The 21,235-nt window shown below is 32.7% G+C and overlaps 1 protein-coding gene across 2 annotated transcripts; it reads left to right on the top strand.

Annotated features, from left to right (window-relative positions):
• The first annotated feature begins 5,310 nt into the window (after positions 1–5,310).
• Positions 5,311–13,440, top strand: LOC145049849 (uncharacterized). Of its 2 annotated transcripts, none has more exons than XM_078998204.1 (2): positions 5,311–5,499; positions 10,834–13,440. In XM_078998204.1, exon 2 carries the CDS (start codon positions 10,863–10,865, stop codon positions 13,113–13,115), a length of 2,253 nt encoding a protein of 750 aa, XP_078854330.1. In that variant the 5' UTR covers positions 5,311–5,499; positions 10,834–10,862; the 3' UTR covers positions 13,116–13,440. The 2 variants fall into 2 exon arrangements, with proteins under 2 accessions (XP_078854330.1, XP_078854326.1); XM_078998200.1 differs by having other exon boundaries at positions 5,311–5,708.
• Positions 13,441–21,235: the final 7,795 nt, after the last annotated feature.

Genomic DNA, 21,235 nt, shown 5'->3' with positions numbered 1-21,235 from the left:
AGGTGAGCGTAGAGAACTTGTGTCAGATTCTTTGAGACATTTCATCAAACACCTAAGGTGTCTGTTCTAATAACCCATATTTTGAATGTAACATGACAAAAAAAATCCAATGTTACAGGAAAGTATAGAAATGAACTAAATTAACATGTATTTAGATTATACAAATTATTTTGAACACTGTTCCTTCAAAAATATACTTATTGTTGTTTCATACCTACATACAAAGTTTAATAAAAACAATGTTAATTGTAATTATGCAATTTGATTCTACAATCAAATAAAAAATTTCTATAATACCGTAAATATGATATTCAAGGAAATAAGATTATTCCTAGTTTAGATTTTAACTTCTTAGCCTACTTTTGATATGGTTCATGTATTAATATTTAGAGAAACCGGTAGGAAATGATGTTGATATTAAGTGTTGTATATTGTTGTTACCGATAAAAAATTAAGTTGTAGTTTAAATTAAAAGTTCTTTTTTCATGGTAAGTATGTTGCTATAAATGGTAAAAAAAAATCGCATAGCTATTGCAGTTTGTAGAGGTTGTTGAGTATGAGTCCAAGTTAATAGGTTAAGAATTTAATATGAAAAATTATACATTTTTGTTTTGTTTGACTTAATCTAGACTGAATGATGTTAATTGATTTCATATAAGTTGTGACAAAGAATATCAAAATATATATGAATACATATATTTGATACGGGAACAAAAAATAATCGAAAAAATATAAAAAAGCGAAAGAAGGTATTGACATTCTAGTGCACAACAATGAAGGTTTGAAACAGATAATGATGATGGTAGTGATAAACAATAAGAATGATGTTGTAGGAGAAGGTTTGAAGAAAAGCAACGATCGAAAATAAGTGTGAGCTGTAAATTCAAGGATAAATCATATATGTATGTGATAATTTGAATCTCATTTTTTTGTATTAATGGTTTCCTAATAAAAATGGATTTTATATTAATGGTTTGCTAATATAAACGGATTTATATTAATGGTAGATATTTAATGCCTTAATTGAAATGATTTTCAGTAATATGTTTTTAAAGTTGACTATTTTAAAACATTTATAACCGGGAATTCAAGATTTAAAATAGGAGGAAATTTATTAAAATTAAATACATTCTATTTCAATGGATTTAAGTTAATTTTGTTTGACAATTGGAAAGCTTTTATTGGTATTAAATACATTCCATTTGGGGAAGATGGTGTTACCAATTTGATCTAAGGGTGGAAAACATAAGATTGAAATGCAATCAATGAACCAGATTGTTTCAGATGATATCATAAGATTTTTGTTTTAATATATATTAAAGATAACATAATTATTGATATGCTTATTTAAGGAGTTTAAAAAAAAACTAATCAGGTTTAAATTTTGAAGCCAAAAACTATAAATAATGGAATTAAATTATGAACAATATTAATTAGGGTTCATGATGACATAAATCGTCAAAAGATGTCTTGAAGGAGATGCTTGCTTCAGTTTATAGAGATTTGTGTGAAGCCAAAACAGAGGTGTGATAATTGGAGATGCAAGGAAGAAGCAATACGCAAATTCTAAGAATACATGAGAAAAAGGAACCACCTTATGGTGCTACATTCTATTATGAACATACAAAGCATCAATTGAAGCACAACCATTGACATGAGGAAGAAGATGATTAGGGAATTCTGGTTTAAGAGAAAAAACTGAGGAGAAAGATGAGGGCGGTTATTCATGTTTTTGGCCAAATTTATGGAGAAACCGATGTCTCATATATAAATAGAATGATATCTTTAATTGATAACATAATTGGTGATTTTAAAGATTCTATAATTAAATGTAATTATGCCCCAATTGTGAAATATATTTTGAAAGTACGAATAGATTCTATAATTAAATATGAATAGATTCTATAATTAAAGATTCTATAATTTAATGTAATTGTGTTTGAAATGTAATTGGTAAATTTAAAGATTCTATAATTAAACCTTTGAATTCTATTTTGAGAAGATCATGTCATCAATTTGATCTAATTGTGAAAATCATATAATTGAAATACAATCAATGGTCTTGATTGCTTCATTGGTGAATTAAGGATTCTCTTTTAATAATATTTAGAGATAGTATTTTAGATATTTTATCAGAATGATATACGGGATTTTTTTTATCTACTAAGACAACTTTCTTAGTTCTTCGACTTATATCCGGTAAGATTCAAGGCTATCATCTTTATATTATTATAAGTGTTAATCTTTAGATTATTATAAGTGTTAAGCATCTCTATGGTAGCTTATTGAGATTTTTTTATTATTTGAATAACCATTTACATGACTTTTTATTTGCTACAATTAGAGTATATAATTTTTTTAAGTGGCACACCAATTTTATAGTAAACCCGAACTTAGGTTTTATCCATTTTAATCCATAGACTTAATAACATTATATTTTATATAATCTTTATAATAAATATTAAAAATTTACAATTTTTAATTTGTTAATCTATTTAACTAAATATAAAAATAAAAATAAATATAGTTCATAAAAAAAATATAACATGTCGAGGTGTCAAAACTTTCATAGTTAAACAAATATAAACATCATTCTCACCTAATATATATATATATATATATATATATATATATATATATATATATATATATATATATATATATATTGGTTCTCCAAGAAACCAAAATCTTTTTTTCTAGATCTAAAGCTTATTTTTTATCGAAAAAAAATCTAAAAATATTTAAATTTATAACTTAACATTGTAAATGTGACAAATATTTTTCGGATTCACCGTGTGAATTTTTAAAGATTCACATTGTGAATTTGACGTAAAAAAAATCAAATTTGATATCATTGGAAAAAGGATAAAATTTTAAGAATTTTTGTATTTTTAGTTGTTTTTTAGATGAAAAATAAATTCTAAAAGTTGAAAAAAAAGATTGGTTTCTTGGTTCCTTATGGTTTTCTATTGAACCTTATATATATATATATATATATATATATATATATATATATATATATATATATATATATATATATATATATATATATATATATATATATATGTTTAGGTTCTATGGAAAAAAAAAACCTTAAAAAAAACATAAAAATGCATAAAAACAATACTTAGAGACCCCAAATCGGAGATGCTTAAAGCACATTCAGGTCATTGTTTGACCCCACCATACTAAAGAATGCATGTCAAAACCATAGGTCATGTGAAACAACCGCCTCTAATATAACAATCGACACCCCATGATCACCTCGCATGAACTGACCACATCACGCTCTGGGACAATTGGCCCACTCCTAACGTGTACAATCAATGCTACCAAGCATCCCTATAAAACCATGTTTAGTTTGATGTGTGACATAAAACTGTTCGTCATCGCTTTTAGTTGGATGTCGCAAGTATATTTCACGACAAAACTCTATAACATACTCACAAAATAGATATGTACACTCTCAGCCCGTCCTTTCAAATATTTTCAAATACTCATCTGATGCGTCTGCGGCGATACCATATGCCAATTGTCTAAGAGCGACCATACATTTTAATATTGTAGTAAAACCATGTTTACCTTTAGCATCTCATCGTAATTGGAAAAACTCATAATTACTTGTCAAATCTGTAGCTATAACTAAAATACTTTTCTACTCATACGAAAACGTTATTCGAATTTTGATAGATCATATAAACTATCAATGTCAAAATAATCACGTTCCAAAAGTTTATGTGTCGCATCTCGAACCCGATTGATCCATTTTCTATGATTCTTCTCGACGTTTGAACTTTCGCCTCTCTCACGTACCAATTCTCTTGCCGCGGACAACAGTGTATGCAAAATCAAATCCTCATTAGAATCATCATCTTCGGATGACGAAGAAATTAAACCTAAAAAATTATCCATTTTTTGGTTGAATGTGTATGTTTGTTTTGAAATAATATGAGTGTGTTTTAGTGAAAATTATGTGTAATATATACAGAGAGAATTTGTAAAAATAATATATATATATATATATATATATATATATATATATATATATATATATATATATATATATATATATATATATATATATATATATATATATAAATTCATAAACGATCGAAAAAGGAGTAGCAACAGTCTAAAATTAAATTAGCCAATGACAACGTCTGTCTTCATTGGTCCCCCCCCCCCCCCCCCCCCCCCAACGTCCCCACCCCTAGGGCGGTGTTCACGCGTCTCCAAGAAGGTCCAAGTCAGCCCAAGCGGCCTTCTTGGACCATTCCAGAAAGCCTTATAATACGAGTGACTGAACAACAAAGAAACAAAAATAAAAATTGGCTATCTCAAAATGCGAACCAAACTATCTTAGAGATTTAATTAACGAAACTAATTATATTTGCAAGTCTTAGAAAAATGAAGTTACAGAACACGTGAACGAGATGAAAGATTGGATCAAATCTACAAATAAAATAAAATAAAAATATTATTTTAATTTCTAATACCAAGGTTCTAAAAACCTCGTTATGGCTCCAAGGCTTGTATGTGGCGCCAAGCTTTATCAAAACGCCGTCTTGATTCATATATGTGTCTAAAAATAAATAATAGTTGAAAATACATATAAAAATATGAAGTATATACAAAATTGCCGCCTTAAGTCGCGTCTTACAAACGACGTGGCTCGTCAATGCTCGGAAAAGCTTGAGGCTTAACATTGTTGCCAAGTCACGCCTTACGTTATTTAGAACCTTGCCTAATACATAAAACATAACAAACGATAACCTTTGAATTATCAAATGTTATGTGATTAAATTAAAATGATATATAGATTATATATTTAGAACTTTTCTTCAAATATCTTTGTTGTAATATTGTAATTAATTTTTAATTTTAACATCAAATAATGTTTTTCTTTTTGGTAATATGACACATGTCAAAAATATAATAAATCATAGAGAGATCTATAAGACATTTAAGATAGATAAGAGTAAAAGAAATAGTTAATTTAAAACATATATATTTATGATTGAAGAAGGTTTTGTGAAAAAGAATTTATATTAAATAAATATTATTGGGAAAATAATAATTTTTAAAAGGTTAAAAGAAACAAGTAAACCAAAATAGTTCAAGAGTAGGAAAATTTTGGAGTCATTTATTAAATAAAGGGGTAAAAAATCATCCTGTCATCTTTATCATTTTTATCTTATATCATTTTTTATATTTCTTTATTGATGGAAGCAAGTGCCAAGTACTCTTCACTCACCTTTTCCTTTAAATATTGCTTGAAGCTCTTTGTTCTTTTTTACTAAAAACGTTGAGTGTTGAGTGTTTCCTCCTTTGGTGTCTGTCTTTTATATCCACTTACAGATTACCAAATGGAGGCATAATCAAAGGGCAAAACATCGTCTTTAGGCAGTTCTAAAACCTAGCAGCCTTCTTCTTCTTCTTCTTCTTCTTCTTCTTCTTCTTCTTCTTCTTCTTCTTCTTCTTCTTCTTCTTCTTCTTCAGGTACGTACCCTTCTTTCCCACAATACTTTGCATATATTTTCTTTCTTTCTGAAAAGATTCAACCGCAATAACCATTATGATGATATATTAATATGACGTTTGTTCAAGAACCTTTTACTTACCAACCTCTTTGGCTGTTTATGATCACCGCATTCAATAGTTTGCAAATTCAAATGTTTCTTCTACAAGTTTAGCTAAATGGTTGCGAAGTGAGTTAATCGAATCTTAAACTTTATAAAATTTGTGCCTGAAAGAGGATCTACCACTTGTCCTTCATGTCTTTGCATTGCATCCATAGCTCCATGGTTAAAATCTTCAACAAAAGTTATCAAAGAATTGGCTCATTGGTTTACAGTTTGAGTACTGATTAATGTTTTGCACAATCGGTTAGCTTTTGGTGCTTAAATACTACTATTATTGTGAAATTAGAAATATGGTTGGTAAAATTGAGTTGCATTGGACAAATGGTGAGAATATAAATACAAAATAGAAGAATGTTGTGTATCACAATATTTGTCTACAATCTTTCATTATTGCAAATCAAAATTTCATTTTCAACTATTAGTCTCAACAGTAGTTAAATTTTAAAAAGAGTTGCAACAAGAGGTAACACTTTAGATTAATTTGTCTAATAATTAATCATTTGGGCTATATGGTTAACAATCAAATAAAATAAAAAACTTTAGCTGTCGAACTGACCAAATGGGTCAAAACTTAGAAACTATATAATCTCCGATCAGACTATTGAGTAAATTACATGAATGGTCCCTATGGTTTCGGGTAATTTGCGCGCTTGGTCCCTAACATATTTTTTTAACTCGGAAGGTCCTTGTTGTTTGCTTTTGTTAAACGCTTAGTCCCTACTGTTTGCTTTTGTTACGCGTTTGGTCCCTGTCTTACCTAAAAATACTATTATTTAAATAGAAAAAAAATAGTGGGTTGTGTAAGGTAAGGTGAGAGAGTGGGGTTGAAAGTTTGTTTATTTAAATAAATTAAAAAATCAAGGGCAAAAATAGTCATTTTAGGTAAGACACGGATCAAGCACGTAACAAAAGCAAACAGCAAGGACCTTCGGAGTTAAAAAAATATGTTAGTGACCAAGCGCGCAAATTACCCCAAACAATAGGGACCATTCGTGTAATTTACTCTAGACTATTAAAATTGAGCAATATAGAAATATTCGAATTTCTGATTGGATTAAAGGAAAACCAAATTATTATATAATAATTTATTATATTTTCGATCTACAGTACCTTTTATATATATATATATATATATATATATATATATATATATATATATATATATATATATATATATATATATATATATATATATATATATATATATATATATATATTCACACGTGTACAAAATAAAAACTACACTATTTTATTTATGCAGTTGAACATGTCATGATAAACTTCGAATACAAAAACTCATTTTTACAACAAAATGTTAGGTAAAACTTTTTGCTTCCTCTTTGCAAACCCAAAGCTCATACTTCCCATTCAAACAACCCCAGCTTGCTATGCTAGAACAGCATACGTGTAAGAAATAAAAATAGAATGTCATTAGAACCAAAGCAACATAAGTACACTATTATTTGGTATATTTTACCAAACAAAAAAAACACCGTTTTGCTAGCTACTTTTTATATTTCAACTACAAACTTAAATATATAAAAAGATTCTCCTTTAAAAATGAACAAATATAATGCATTTGACTTGTTATATTTTAATCCTAGCCATGTTCTTTTTTTATTTCATAACTTTTTGGTATCACAATTGAGACTTATTATTTTACATATCTTTGAACTTTAACAATTAGCTTTTCAGTAAAATCAATTCATTTAAAAAATTGATTATCAATAGATTTGAAGTATAATAGTAAGCAACAAATTTAACCTGAAATTCCCTTAAATCGTCATTAATTTAAATAAAGATTTTAGACTTTCAGAAACAACGTTCATTTCGGTCTTCGTAGGACTTTCTAATTGATTGGAATTCTTGAATACATCTTTGACCATAACCTTGACTCGGTTTTAGGTGATCCTATAACAAATTCGTTTATCTTTTTTGCTTGACACCAACACCTGAATGTGGTACACCACATATAATCTCCGTGTATCCTTTGTTTTCTTTAAATATGTCAACCTCTTTAAACCTAAAACTACAAAAACCCATCATCATCATTCAAATATTATCAATTATAAATTTCTTAGCATATGAAATTGAAAGTATAACTTATAAAAACCAAACAAATATAGTTTTCTTGTTCGTTAATTTAACCCAAACCCTTTATTATTAGGCTTAATTAGGGATGCAACGAATTTATAACATTCTGCTTACTTCCTACAAACTTCAGCCAGATATAAATCGACTAAAATCACTAAAATCAAAGAAAACTCGAAAACAAAATAGAGATGAAACTGATTAATACCATAAGCTTCACATGAGTGTGTTAATTGGTAAAATCGAAATAAATAGCTAAAAGAGAACACTTCAAAAGTTGTCTAAAATGTATTTGAGATACATTCCTCTTAAATTTTCCTTATTGAAGAAACTAAATCATTTGTTGTAGAAACTAAATCATTTTATGTAATGACATAAAAATGATTTATAGAAAATCTTTATATCAGCCATTTTTTACAAGCAAGAACAAAAACAACAAGTTTTAATCAAGAATCCAACCTCTCAATTTCACCATTTCTGCTTTAATAGGTATGTCAAAAAATCTCGTGGGACCCCGTCCCGTTTGGGGAATTTTTTAAAAAAAAATTGGGGTCGGGGGCGGGGGCAAGATTAACCCCCGTTTTATTTTCGGGGGCGGGGCGGGGGTAGGCAATCCCGTCCCGAAACCCCCATGGGGACCCCGTTAATAAATTACATATATATTTAAATATATTAATTATATAAATATAATAAACAATAACATGATTTTGAGCTTCCAAAATTCATCAAAAAACATGTTTTTTTAGTTTTTAGTATAATTTTTTAAAATGCTATAACTTCTTTATTTTTAAAATGTAAAATTCTGCTATAAATAATTATTTGTTATCTAAAAAATAGCTTCTTTTAGCCTAAATAACAACTTATTTTAGCCCAAAAAAAGGTAGCCCAAAATTAATCGGTGGCGGGGGAACGGGGACCGGGGTAATAAAGGGGATTCGGGGGCGGGGGCGGGGGTAAAAAGGTTGAACATTTCGGGGGCGGGGGCGGGGCGGGGGAATGGGAAAATTTCGGGGGCGGGGGTGGGGGATGCACTACCCGTCCCGTTTGCCCCCGTTGACATCCCTATGCTTTAATATATCGAATTACCAATCATCTAGATTTAAGGCTTTTGATATTAGAGAGAAAAGAAGAGGATGAGAGGTTGATGGAGTCGGGATGTGGCAATACATTTAAATCGGCAACTGAAAACGAACATGGTAGGTTTTGGTTTTAGGGTTTGATCGTTCACTTAGGAGGATTAAACCAAGGGATTCGGGTATTTAAAGTTTGAATCATCGAACACCTGAAGATAACTATGAAAGCTACTCTGATTTCAAAAAAAATGACATTTGTATTATTTTGGGTTTTGCAACTTATTAGGGTTCGAGTCTTGGGGTTCAATTCCGATGAAGGATCAATCTAACGGGTGAAACACCAAAACCTGAAAACGCAAAAAGATTTACAAACTGCAAACACAAAATCCAGATAAACAAAAAAGACACAGAAAGAATAAAACGTTAAAACCTAAAATATAGAATTAATAAACTAATCACAAAAGATCTACAAATCTCACTCTCTTTTTTTTGAGTAAATTACTGAAATCTTCCCTATGGTTTGGTCAAAATTGCACGTTTGGTCCCTAACTTTTTTTTTACACTTGGATTGTCCATGTAGTTTGATTTTGTTGCGTTTTTCGTCCTTTACATACATAAAGATAAGGACCAAACGTGCAATTTTAACCAAACTATAGGGACGAAAAACGCAACAAAATCAAACCACAAGGACGATCGGAGTGCAAAAAAAAAAGTTAGGGACCAAACATGCATTTTTGACCAAACTATAGGGATGATTTCAGTAATTTACTCATTTTTTTCTTGTCACGATATAGAATTAATAAAGTAATCACAAAGTACATGTCATCACCACTCATTTTAATTTAAGATGAGGTTTTCTTTTAAATGTGATTGATAAGTTGATTTAATTAAAAACATGTTTCATTTACTAATGTTTATTTTCAAATGTGATTGATAAGTTGATTTGATTAAAAATTATGTTTCATTTACTAATATTTAATAATTTTGCTAAAGTTTGTTAAAATCGTGATGATGGTCGTAGGATCGTAACCGATTCTGACCATAGGATCGATCGTAAGATCATCGATCATAAATCGTAAGATCATCACCATTAACTTTTTAGAATTATAATATTTTTTCTTGGATTATCTATGTAGAATACTCATTTTGAATTGTTTATTGTTAAATGTTGTATTAGATTTGTATTTTTTTTTATTTTTAAACTATTTATTGGTAACTGAACCGTTAATTGATAGATGAAACTTTATTTTTTATTATTTATAATGATTTTGATAAGATGGTACGACCCGATTCAGTATAACGATCATGATATTGCAAAACAAAAAATAATCCTATATAAGATCCGGATTGTAATTGTAAAAAAGACATAGTTTGATCAATCCTCACATAAGCTATTGGAGAATTTTGTTAAAACACAGTTCTCTTTTTCAAGAAACTTATAAATTTACAAACTCTAGAGTTTGTTAATATTCATTTTATTTTATTCTCATAATCTATTAATTAAAAATAAAAATGATTGTTTTCTTTCATATATTATAAAGTAGATATATAAAAATATTTAAAACATATAAACCGTATTTTCTATCCTTCCAACATATATCAAGTCCTTTACATCTATTTTGAGACGCATGTAAATGAATGTAAAAAATGAGATCAAAGAGAGGCTCCTGCTTAGGCTTTTGATGATTAAATATATAGGCTTTCGTAAGATCCAAATACACCAGAAATTAAGTTGTACCAATAATGGCTTCTAGAAAAAACGAATTGTCGTAGGTGATACTTCTGTTCGACTTCAATGATCGTTGAAACACCGCAGTTTACTATGTGACTTTCACCACGTTGATCAAAATTCTAGTGGACTTATATTATCACACATTATGGATGTAGTCATGGAGGCATGACATTTAATTTCATCATGATAGTTTCCATTAACCAAATATGGAACAATTTAGACTAGTTACAGCAACATGTTTGACTTTCAGATATTCAATCACTAATCAAAATTAGCCATTGTCAATCTTCTACAGGCAACTTTAATAAGCTTTTGATAAGAAAAATGAGGAGAATGATGGTGGAGATTCCGATTCCTCCAAAATGGAAACAATTATGGAATACATGGGATCTCCGAGGGTTCATCATCTTGAGTCTCTCGTTACAGACATTTCTAATTCTCGTTGCTCCTTTGAGAAAACGAACAAAAAGCAACTGGATAATAATGCCATTATGGTCAGCATACTTGCTAGCTGATTGGGCTGCAAACTTTGCTGTTGGGCTCATCTCGAACAGTCAAGGGAACCCTGATGTAAGCCAAGGCAAAAAAGGAGCAAGAATTGCTGTGGAAAACGAAGACCTCCTTGCATTCTGGGCGCCGTTTCTTTTGGTGCATCTTGGTGGCCCTGACACCATTACAGCTTTTGCATTAGAAGACAATGAGTTATGGCTCCGACATCTTCTTGGTCTTGTTTTCCAATGTATAGCTGCAGTTTATGTGTTTGTTCAGTCACTACCACAAAATCGGCTATGGATTCCGACAATGCTGATGTTCTTGACAGGAATCATCAAATATGCGGAAAGAACGCGTTCTCTTTATCTTGCTAGTGCCGATAGATTCAAAAGTTCGATGCTTACAGAAGCAGATCCTGGGCCAAACTATGCTAAACTCATGGGTGATTACTTTTATAAGAAGAAGGCTAACCTACCAACAAGAATCCAAATGGTTCCAGAGCCCGATCGAGCAGCTAAATCAGCAAACAAGGCTAAAAAAGGGAACTTAACAGAGCTGGAGAAGGTGCAATATGCTTATCAGTTCTTTGAAACATTCAAAGGTCTTGTTGTTGATATGATTTTCAGTCGAAAGGAACGGAATCAAAGTCGGGATTTCTTCCTCAATCGGACTGCTAAAGATGCGTTCAAAGTGGTTGAGATTGAGTTAAATTTCATTTATGAGGTTCTCTTCACGAAGCTCCCAGTGGTGTTTGGTTTAACAGGAGCCATCAGTCGGTTTTTTTCATTGGCAACGATTTGTTCAGCGATTGTTTTGTTTTTATTCAAAAACAAAGCAAATTTTACAGACGTTGATATCATGATTACTTATGGTTTGCTATTTGGTGCATTGGTTTTGGATGTCACCGCTCTATTCATGCTCGTGTTTTCAGACTGGACAATCATTACTTTGCAAAAGTCACCAGATGCTGAGCTTGACAAAAAGTCTCGCAAGACTCGAATCATCGGTAAATTTCTCAAACTCATGACCGAAGGCACTCTTCGGGACACAAAAGATCATGCCAAATCAACAAAAAGTGAATCACAAATTCGCAAATGGAAGATTAAGTTTTTAAGAAGAAGGTGGTCAGAATCCATTTCAACTTACAACCTTATCTATTACTGCCTCCACCCACGTCCAAGCTTACAAAATTTTGCTTACGAAAACCTGGGGCTTAGTGGGTTAATGGATGAGATCAAGTATGTCAAATTCGAAAGCTTCACCCTAAAACTCAAAGATTTCATATTCGAGGAACTAAAAGCAAAATCAGAACTCGCAGATGACTTGGAATCTGCCAAGGAGATAAGTTCAGCACGTGGCGATTGGGTGATCCGTGTTGAAGAAGGTTGGGGTGCCTTACTTAAATATGTTATAGATGTTGACTATGATCAAAGTCTCATTCTATGGCACATCGCTACCGAGTTATGCTACAATAAAGAATTGAAAGAACCTAAAAAGGAACCCATGGGAGCCAACAATGATCATCGCAATATTGCAAAAGTACTATCAGATTACATGTTGTATCTTCTTATCATGCAACCAAGTATGATGTCAGCAGTAGCAGGTATTGGACAAATACGTTTTAGAGATACTTGTGCCGAGGCCAAAAGGCTTTTCGAAAGTGGAAAAGGTGGTGAAGTAAAAGTTGAGCAAAACCAAACTCAAACATCTACGGATACTATAGTTGATTGGGATCAGATAAACGCTTGCACGAAGATTCTTGATGTAACGACAGAAGTTCGTCCTGTCACGGTAAAGGGTGACCGGAGCAAATCATTGTTATTTGATAGTTGCATTTTGGCTAAAGATTTGATGAAGATAGAAGAGGACTCTGGTAAGAATAAATGGGTGATTATAAGCAAGGTATGGGTGGAGTTGTTGTGTTATGGTGCAAGTCATTCACGAGCCAATACTCAAGCAGCACAAGTCAGCAAAGGTGGTGAGCTCATTACCATTGTTTGGTTGTTGATGGCTCATTTTGGTTTGGGTGATCAATTCCAAATTGATGAAGGCCAAGCAAGAGCAAAACTTATTGTTGGCAAGTAGTTTTGAGTCCTATACGGACGTCTTATTAATGCGTGGATGGTCTAAAAATAACACAAGCAAATACATCTTGTGATTCTCTTTCAGTTCTAACCATCTGAGTTACGATTTCCAATACATTTAGGAAGTTTTTAGAAGACAGACAAAACATTGCATCAAAAAAAAAAACTTATAAGAGATTGAGTGTTGTGTTATCTTTGTTATCATATGTACTTTATCATGGTGTTTAATTAGTTTGTGAGGTTACACACCTATTTAGATACACATTTGTAACATGTTTTTGTTTGAAGTAATAAAGCATAATTCAAAAGAATTTAGTGCTTCAGTATTTTCTTTTTTGTACCATTGGTTGAAAATAATTGGATTCAACTAAGAAACTACTTCAATGTTGAATATTCTACTGTCGATCATCTCGATTACCTTTATCTTAAATCTCCCGACCAAAGTTGGTACCACCTTAAACAAGGACCTCGAAACCTTAGAACCAACCAACTTATTCACGTATATATATGCATTACCTAGACTCGATTCCTCATGGCCACTTGGGCCCGAACCAAAACCACTCTCCTAGTCATCACTATAATGTCGAAAATGATGGAAACAAGGCAAGACGAATTTATAGTGTTATCCGCACTTTCCACCCAACTACCAGTGTCTTAGTAACTTTATGAATCCACCTGTTGGGTCACTCATTTGTATAGATTTGATGATGCAAATATATACATTATATTTAGTTAGTTAATCTGAATGTATGTTGATGGAAGTTCATATGCCGAAGACTAAAAAACATCCCTAATGATTGGAAGACCCTGATGACTCTATCAGCACCAAAGGCATGAAAACACCATCTACTAAAGACTAGTCATTGTGTCCAAAAGTTGATGGTTATACATTGATGACACATTGATCAGATGATACGTTGATGATACTCACTATGGTCATTCACTATTTGTTGAAGTTGAAGCTGCTTAGCTTGACCCTGATGCTGATGACTGAGGCTGAAGCTGATGTTCTGATCAGCTTCTAAAGTGATGGTGTTGATAACTGGATCAAGTGATGATTTGATCTGATCTATTCCTTATTTTCATGTTCAGTTTATATTTAGATTAGATACACTCCCTTGATTAAAGGGATTCACTAGATTAGATTAGTATATATACAACATTAGGGTTAACCCTAATGTAGTGCCTCTTATAGAACGGCTTACTGTCATAATTGTCTTTGTGACAACCCGTCTTCTTGGTGAAAAAACAATTTGGAGAATATCTTGTGTTCTTTACTTTTTTTGTTCATCATTGTTCTTGATTGTTCTTTCTTGTTTGTATTCGATCTACAAATCTACAAAGGGTTTGGGACCTTCAGTTGGTATCAAAGCGGTTTAGAACATCCGTTCTAAGATCTGTTAAAGATTCAGAAGTTCACGTTTTTCTCAGAAACTCGAAAATTAGAAAGAGGGGAAGAAGAAGATATCTTTGTACTATCATCCACACATGAAGAAAACTTCAGAAACAAAGAGGGGGAGTATGGTATGTTTTCTTATCTTGGTATTATCTAACTGTATGAGGTATTTTTGCTCCTTATAATGTCTCTCAAATGAGAGAACTATTTTTAAATGGGAGGATAACATAAACTTTTTTAATGAAGAAGAAAAGAATAAAAGTAAAATAAATAAATATGCAGTCGATGTAAGTCCTTTATCTTGTTTTCATGAACTAATGTTTGATCCAAAGGCTCCCTTATCCATTTTCTTCAAGGCTGAATTCGATCTGAAATACAAAATCATCAATCAAATGTAAGATGATATAAAAGTGTTGAAGAATAAGCTAGTTGAAAGGGAGAAGAAGATATCTAATCTGAAGGAGAAGTTAAAAGAAAAAGATGTGAAGAAGAAAAGCTTTTCATCTGTCAGTGTTAAAATAGAAAATGTACCTGAAGAGAGTTCATCATAAAAAATCCTTATTTTCACCCTGATGAACATCAAGGGTAGCTCTTGCACTGACAAGCCTCGTGCTAACAAGCTTTAAGCTAAGAAAATTCACACTGTCACTTCAACTCGTAATGCAAAGACATCAGATGCTAACAAATCGTCACTCCAGTTCAAGTTATAAAGACTCCATCTCACCTTGTCAAGACTCATGCTCCAACTCCATCTTCAAACATCAAAAGATCTCTTGCTGCTGGTCAGTTTTCTTATGTATTTTCTTATTTTAACAATTATTTTTACAGAGAAAAATACTTAAATAAAAAGAAGTCTAGGCACTCAAAACCAAACAAGACTTGGATTCCAAAGATGATTTCTCCAGAATCTAAGAAAATAAAACAAGTGTGGGCTCTCAAAGGCACATTTATGCGAGCCTAAAGAAAAGAAGAATAGTGTCCACAAACTGGAGCATGGAGTTTGTTCTTCTATTGTGCAGAGATACCACCAGATAAGTGTTTCTAAACCTTTTTGTTTGTTTCTAAATTTTTTTGCTAAAATCTAAGATGTTAGAATGAATTGGAAGCTTTCAAAATTCTGGTTGATAATATCTCTTTCTCACTAAGCAAAAGTAAGATAACATTGTGTATTTTTTGTGTAAATTTTTTTTATAAATATATTTTATTTGATTTCCTTTCAAGTCTTGTGTCGGTTAAGAAAAATAATAATAGTGTATGTTGGTATCTCTTTCTCACTAAGCAAAAGTAAGATAACATTGTGTATTTTTTGTGTAAATTTTTTTTATAAAAATATTTTATTTGATTTCCTTTCAAGTCTTGTGTCGGTTAAGAAAAATAATAATAGTGTATGCTGGTTTGAAGTCTTTTTCAAGGAATTTTTTTTTTTCAATTTATGTCAAATCCAAATCATTTTTTATTCTTTTTTATTATTAAATTCCTTTTTTGTTTTTCTTTTTTTAATATATATATATATATATATATATATATATATATATATATATATATATATATATATATATATATATATATATATATAAGTGGTTTTTTTTAAATATTTTCCATTTTAAGTATTTTACTTTTTAGTCCTTCAAAAATATCTTATATTTTATATAGTCTTATTAATTTATTCTATTTATTTGAACGCTTTTATAAATTTGTTTTTATACATTTATTTTTGTATAATAATTTATTATTTTTTACAACTTGAAATTTTTAAAACTACAAACATACATGCTTTTTTCATATAACTTTTATACATTTCGAGAAAACAATTCTTTACTTTTTTATAACTTGCAACTTAAAAGAATAACATATCACTTTATTTATAAGTTTTACGAAATTCAGAAAATAATTCATTATTTTTTTACAACTTGCAATCTGAAGGAATAAAACATCACTTCGCTTATAATTTTTACAAATTTCAAAAAATAATTCATCACTTTTTTGACAACTTGCAATTTCAAAGAATAAAACATCACTTCGTTTATAACTTTTATAAATTTCAAAAAATAATTCGTCACTTTTTTTACAATTTGTAATTTGAAAGAATAACATATCACTTCATGTATAGTTCTAACGAATTTAAAAAAATAATTCATCTCTATATAAATGTCAAGTACTACACACTTAAACTTACAATTACTCGTCTCTTATAATTATCAACTACTACTCTTATAGATCTTCTGTAACAATTTTCATCAATATAATAGCGAGTTTTCAACCAAACGAATGAAATGAAGTTGTTAACAACTCGTCAGAATTTTCTACAAAAAAGGTATTAGCATATATTTTATCTTCATAAATTGTCAAATGACATTATAATTTTTTAACCAAACAAGTCATTTTCAGGTGTTCAAATCTTGTGACGATTTAATAGAATGGGTGCAAAAGTTGGGATGTGCGCTTATTATCATAAGAAAAAAAAAAGAGGAAGTGGGCTCTTAACTAAAGTTAATCTTATACGCGATATATGTGATCGTGGTTGTATTTATAAAAGTAAAAAAATCTCCAGTAGAAATACTGGCACAAAAAAATTAATTTTCCTTTTGAATTGAAGGGTAAATATTCAAAATTACATGATTATTGGACGTTAAGTGTGGTATGTGAAATACATAGCCATGAACCCGTAAAAGATATGGAGGGTCATGCATTTGCAATGCGATCGACTGATAATGAATTTTGTTTGGTGGCCGATTTATCAGCAAAGAATGTGAAGCTGCATGATATTTTATCAACTAAAAGAGCAAAATCTGGAAAATGTGTCTACACTCCAAACAATATACAACGCTAAAACGAAAATACGGAAGAATAAGCACGAAGGTATGACCCAAATCCAAGGTCTTTTGTCATCTTTGAAGAAAGGAGGTTATATTTATTATTATCGCACAAATAATTTGTCTAACGAGTTGGAAGATTTATTCTTTATTCATCCGACAACATTGGAGATATTGCAAGCATTTCCACAGGTGATGTTGATGGATGCAACTTACAAAACAAACAACTATAAGATGCCACTTCTCGAAGTTGTCGGCGTAACTTCAACTAAGCTAACATTTTGCATTGCATTTGTATTTATGCATGAAGAAAAAGAATTCAATTACACGTGGGCATTAAATTGTTTAAAGTCGACAATGGGTGGATCTCTTTGCCCTCAAGTTACCCTCAAAGATAGAGAGTTGGTGTTGATGAAAGCATGTCGCACAATATTTCCAAATTCTAAGCAATTACTTTGTAGGTGGTACATCAATCAAAGTGTTTGGAAAAAGGCTAGACAAGGTATATATAACATCCAAAGTTTTGGCATTTGTAGTTCTTGGGATGGAAGGTTTAAGCCATGGAAAACCTAAGGGCTAAGTTGTAATTTTGGACTATGAGGAGTACGTTGCGCGTACATAAGAGTATGCTAAGCATACTAGGCGCGCCCTAGTACGTTGGGCGTACCCATATCAGGAGGAAACCCTAATAACTCGTGTTGGGGACTATATAAACAACCTTATGGCTCATTTTCTCTCATCATTCTCAGCCTCCATCTTCTAGAAACGTCCTAACCCTAGTTCTTGTGAGTGAGAGTGAATTGGTGGGCATTTTGGACTCTTGAAGGTGAAGCCATCACAACAAAGAGTTGAAGAAGGAGATTTGCTTGTAGATCTGAAGTTGTGTTGCACTCTAGAAGCTCCATAAGGTAAAAAGCTTCAATCTTTATGCTTGTAAAGTATAGATCTAGCCATTGTAGCCTTATGGAAGCATTCTTGTCCCAAAAAGTCCCAAAATGGTGCATGTCATGATTTCGACGAGATGAGCTATCCTTTCAGGCTCTTGAAGGGGTTATGAGTGTTAAAAATGAGTTCCCAATCACTTAAGGTGCCCCATGCATGTATTAGGAAGGTCTTAATGGATTAAGACCTTAGATTAAGAGCTTTCTGAACTTCCAAAGTGATAAAGTTTGAAACTTTAGCACTTTTGGTCTCTGGATCTGAAATATAGGCTTAAATGCTTAAGCCACTAAGCATTTAGGAGAGTTTTGGTGCAGACGCGCATACTCCCCGCATAGGTAGAAGTATGCCCCGCGTACCGGGTCAATGGTCCCGTTTTCCAGTCAACAGAAGTTAGTGTACGCCCCGCGTACCAGAAGGGTACGCCCAGCGTACGCACTCTGTTGGGCTTATGATATTTGGGCTTCGAGGGGTGGGCTATCTATGGACTAGTTGGGCATGGACCTTTTTTGGACATTATGGGTAAGGAGTTTTGGGCCTAGTCTTGGTGTTGGATCTTGGATGTAGGCCCAATTAGATAATTGGGCCTAGTTTGGAAAGTAGGGCCTTGTTATATGGACTTGGATCATGGGTTTGGTTTTGGGCCTTGGCCCAAATTAGAGGAAGGCAAATTGGCTATTGTTGTATGAGTGAATTCTTGGTCAAGATTTATACTTCCATGTGTTGACTCATTATTTTGCTATTTTGGATAGTTCGGGATTATCGGTGAGACGGTGGTTCGGGAATCCACTTCTTTGGTTCAGATCGGCATTTCGAGGTGAGTTATTCTCACTTTATCATCAGGGTCTAAGGCACCAAGGCCGGCCCTTCCTCGGATTGTATACTTGTATTGGTTTGATATGTTTATTGATCTATTAGATCGGCGTTCTGATAATTATGATGGTATTATGATTATGACCCGGGTTACGTCGGTATTCTGGTATATAGGAAGGTATATTGTTAGTGACCTGGTTTAGGTCGGGATCCTAGTTAGGATGTTGCTATGTTATATGATATGTTAGATCAGTTGTTTTGTCTATGGACAGTTATTTGATTATCTGTTATATGTGCACATGGTTGTTGTTTGGGGCTGCGTTGAGGTGGGTCCTGCTTTGTGTTGTAGGCCAACATACCCATGGTGGATTGGATAGACTGTAGAGCCAGAAGGATACATTGATAGGCCGAAGGCCCAGCGAGCGGTCCGGATAGGCTGAAGGCCCTAGAGGGTGGTCTAGACGTGCCGAGGCTCAGAGAGTGGACCAGCCAGACTGAAGTCCCGGTGCGGGCCGTCCACTTATACTGTAGACTTAGGGAGTGGACCAGGTGGACTGAAGGCCCAATGCAGGCGGACTACTCACACTGCAGACTCGAGATGCATGTCTGTTATATGATACATTTATAGTCATATGAGGTTGGTATTTTAGGGGTAACTCACTAAGCCTTCGAGCTTACATTTATCGAATATTGTTTCAGGTTTGGCTGATGACCGCGGGAAGGCGAAGGCGTGACCGTACACTTTCCTCAATTTATGATTATGATTCTGGGAACTCTGATATGAAACTGTTTTGGAAAACTTTTTTAATAACTATTATCATTTTAAATGTTTTTGAAAGTTAATTTTGGCATGATATTAAGGGTGTTATAAGTTGGTATCAGAGCCTTGGTTTGAGTGAATTGGAGGAACACTCGTGTGAATCCAGTCTCAAATCAAGGAAAAAGATTTTAGAAATGATTTTCAAAATGGTTTTCAAAGTAAGTAAAGGAGGATGCAGAGTGTACGATCAGTCGGAGCCAGTAAGTAGACCCCAAAATACCATACTGTTATCTGATATTGCGATTGTTAGAACAACATGCTAGTACTAGGCTAGGGATCTTCAGGAATTACATGATAGAGTTTCCTGATTACATGATGCATACTAGCTTAGGGTTTTCCTATATGAAATTGACATCATTACTGTAGTTATTTGTGTGTGCATCACGGTCATGCATAATTAAGATCTTATAGCCTGAGAATGTTTGATTTGGACATATGTTCTATTCTTATATGATTGGGAACTTAGGGTAGGATTGGATATTCGAAAGTCTATAGGGTCCAGTGTTATGTATGACTAGCATACACTAGTGTTGCAGTGTTCGTGGATGTTTCATGGATAGGTGGGTAGTGAGAGGCCGGGAGGCCAGTTATGTGATATATAGCATTCCTCTAGGAGTGAGGACGGAGTGTTACTTTGTTTTGTATATTGTTAGGGTGTTGTGGTGATACTTGAGTAGCAGGTTCAGATGACCCGATACTACTGAAAGCACAGGACTCATATGAGTAGCAAGGAAGTCACAACCCCTAGGGTATTGGTTGGAGTTGGTTCCCGGGTTATTATGAGGAGTATCGGGTTTTTTTTTCGGCATGTTTTCAGTATGGTGGTTACACGACGATTCTTGACTGGATCTAGATCAGGATCAGGAGAGGGCGGACAGGAGACACCGACAGCGCCTGAGACTATAGGCTAGATGAGATGGATGATAAGATCTGCGAGATCTTGCATGATGAGGTTGCAGCTATGTTTCGGGCTCAGTTGCAAGAGATGTTTGGGTCTATCAAGACCGCCATGGTTGAGTACTTTGATGGGCGCTATGCAGCCCTTTTAGAGGCGGCTGTCGTGGCAGCTACAACAGTTGTATCAGCGGTAGGGTTGGGATCTGGCCGAGTTTTTTAGTATCGGGATTTTGATAACATGAAGCCCCGAAATTTGATGGTACCCAGGACCCGATCGTGGCTATGAGGTGGTTGTCAAACGTAGAGGGATGTTTTTTCACATGTTCTTATCCTGCTGACAAGAAGGTCAGGTGTGCTCTGAACCTGCTGAGGTCAAGAGCAAAGGATTGGTAGAGGTTGATTACGAGATCGTATTCGGATGAGCAGTGTGTTGCGGTTACATG

The sequence above is a fragment of the Lactuca serriola genome, chromosome 1, assembly GCF_051521515.1.
Source record: "Lactuca serriola cultivar US96UC23 chromosome 1, Lser_US96UC23_V15, whole genome shotgun sequence".
NCBI lineage: Eukaryota > Viridiplantae > Streptophyta > Magnoliopsida > Asterales > Asteraceae > Lactuca > Lactuca serriola.
The sequence above is the reverse complement of the archived record's forward strand: the minus strand, read 5'-3'. Positions and strand labels throughout refer to the sequence as shown.

Excerpts from the sequence above, each read along its gene's own strand:
- LOC145049849 (XM_078998204.1), top strand. The coding sequence starts at position 10,863 with ATGAGGAGAATGATGGTGGAGATTCCGATTCCTCCAAAATGGAAACAA.